Here is a 2,218-nt window from a genome sequence, read left to right as displayed (position 1 = left end):
CCCCCCCGCGCCCCCGCTTAGTGCAGACCTCAGGCTCGGCCTCTGGTCACCGCTGTCACCGCAGGGCTGGGCTCTCCCCTACACTGCTCTGCGGAGCGGACCCTCTGCGCACTCTCTTCTCCACTCACTTTCTTCTCACCTGTAACCTCTGGGGTGTATGCTTGGTAAAAGGGAGTGTGAACTGCAGGTGACTGGTCTCTGGAGCGGGTGCCTGGCCTCCCTCGGCTCCCCCGGTAGCTCTCGCTGTTGACACGGGTACTGTGACTGGAATAAGCCACCTTCCTGCCTCTGAGGCTGGGAGAAATGTGTTCGGTTGAGTGTGATTACTGGGCTTGGACCAGAGGGGCACAGGGCAGGCGTGTCCACTTGGTTTTGGGGTCTTACTTCTGGGGGTGTTCTTTAGAGTTTTGTTTTTCGATGACCCTGTCTGCATTTAACTCCTTCACAACGAAGCAGAAAGTAGGTACAGGAAGCCGGAATCACAGGGGGTTCTGAGTGTGTGCTCACACACAGGAAGCAGGAATCACAGGGGATTCTGAGTGTGTGCTCACACACAGGAAGCAGGAATCACAGGGGGTTCTGAGTGTGTGCTCACACATAGGAAGCAGGAATCACAGGGGATTCTGAGTGTGTGCTCACACACAGGAAGCAGGAATCACAGGGGTTCTGAGTGTGTGCTCACCCACAGGAAGCAGGAATCACAGGAGGGTCTGGGTGTGTGCTCACACACAGGAAGCAGGAATCACAGAGGGTCTGGGTGTGTGCTCACACACAGGAAGCTGGAATCACAGGAGGGTCTGGGTGTGTGCTCGCACACAGGAAGCAGGAATCACAGAGGGTCTGGGTGTGTGCTCACACACAGGAAGCAGGAATCACAGGGGCTCTGAGTGTGTGCTCACCCACAGGAAGCAGGAATCACAGGAGGGTCTGGGTGTGTGCTCACACACAAGAAGCTGGAATCACAGAGGTTCTGGGTGGTGTTGGGAGTCCAGATGAAGATGTGCTTATGCTCAGCGCAGTTCCCTCAGGGCCTGGACACGCAGTTGGCCGGGTGTTGTGTCGTGAGAGGCCCTCAGCCCGTGTTCAGGGAGGGAGGCAGAGAATCCCCTGGGGCTGACCCCGCAAACCACACGGACGTGGCCTTGGCCGTGTGTGGTGTTGGTGCTGCACGGTGCTGTGACCGTCTCGTGGGCCTGTGTGGCTGTGGTCTCTCTTTCAAAAGAACGAGAGAAACCGCACCTCAGAGCCTCTCTTTAAAGCTGGGTAGGGCAGGATGGCAGCAGCGGGCGAGGCTGGGTGGAGGCTGTGTTGGGAGGTGCGCCCTGCCTGCCGCCCACGCCCGCACCCTTGCCCCGGGAGCACGCGGAGCATGCCCACCGCTTCCTTGCCCTCCCCTGCTTGCCGCCGGGACCCCGGGTGGAGGCGCACTCGCCTCGCGGGCAAGGGCTCGGGGTGCCGGGTCCTCGCTTGCATTGCTCTGCGCGCGCTTTCCGGGGTGTCCGCGTCTGCATGCACCTGCTGTCGGTGGCCGCTGGCCCTCAGCCCGGGGCTGAGTGCCGTGTCGTCACGTTGCAGACTACTCCAAAGGATTCGGCGGGAAGTACGGGGTGCAGAAGGACCGGATGGATAAGGTGAGTGCTCCTCCTCCTGGCTCGGTGTGTCCTGCCGAGGGCTGGGGGTCGGCCACTGTTCCGTGGTGGTCTTTGGCCTCCGGGGGCGTGCCTAGCACATCTTTGAAAAGCTCCCCAGGCAGGTGTGTGTCATCCCCGTGGCGGTGGGGGTAGCTTACCCAAGCACTGGGCTTCCCTTCCAGTGTCCCTGGGTCCTCTCCTGGACTTCCGAGGCTGCACGGTGGGGTGGGTACGGTCCCTGTCGTGTTGTAGAGAGGGGCCTGGGGCCCATGGCCAGGTGGCTGTTGGTGCTGAAAGTGCTGAGCTTGAGCCGCGCTGGGAGCGGAGCTCCTTGGTTACTCTGGCCACCTGGTGGTGGCTGCGTCTTGGAGAAGGCTGCTGCACCATGTTTCTGTCACTGCAGGGGCTTGTGACAGTCTACCCAGAGCCAGCGTGACCACAGGCTCCGCTTTCAGCTCTCCAAGGGGCGCCCTCCTGACCCGTCTAGGGTCTCCGTCTGCAGTCCTCAGCACGTCAGATGGTTGGGGGTCTAGTCTAAACTCCAGGGCGTCGGAGGGGCGGACCTGTGAGCTGTGCGGGGCCGCCCC

At 61.5% G+C, this 2,218-nt stretch overlaps 1 protein-coding gene across 1 annotated transcript in view; it reads left to right on the top strand.

Moving 5' to 3' along the window:
• The window catches only part of CTTN (cortactin), a 25,825-nt gene that overhangs the window by 16,206 nt on the left and 7,401 nt on the right, over positions 1-2,218 (top strand). Inside the window, exon 11 of the mRNA XM_010837646.1 lies at positions 1,576-1,631. Coding sequence (XP_010835948.1) covers positions 1,576-1,631 — 56 coding nt within the window. The remainder of the gene's footprint in view (positions 1-1,575; positions 1,632-2,218) is intronic.

Source organism: Bison bison, unplaced genomic scaffold, assembly GCF_000754665.1.
Source record: "Bison bison bison isolate TAMUID 2011002044 unplaced genomic scaffold, Bison_UMD1.0 scf7180017864080, whole genome shotgun sequence".
Lineage (NCBI taxonomy): Eukaryota > Metazoa > Chordata > Mammalia > Artiodactyla > Bovidae > Bison > Bison bison.
The sequence above is the reverse complement of the archived record's forward strand: the minus strand, read 5'-3'. Positions and strand labels throughout refer to the sequence as shown.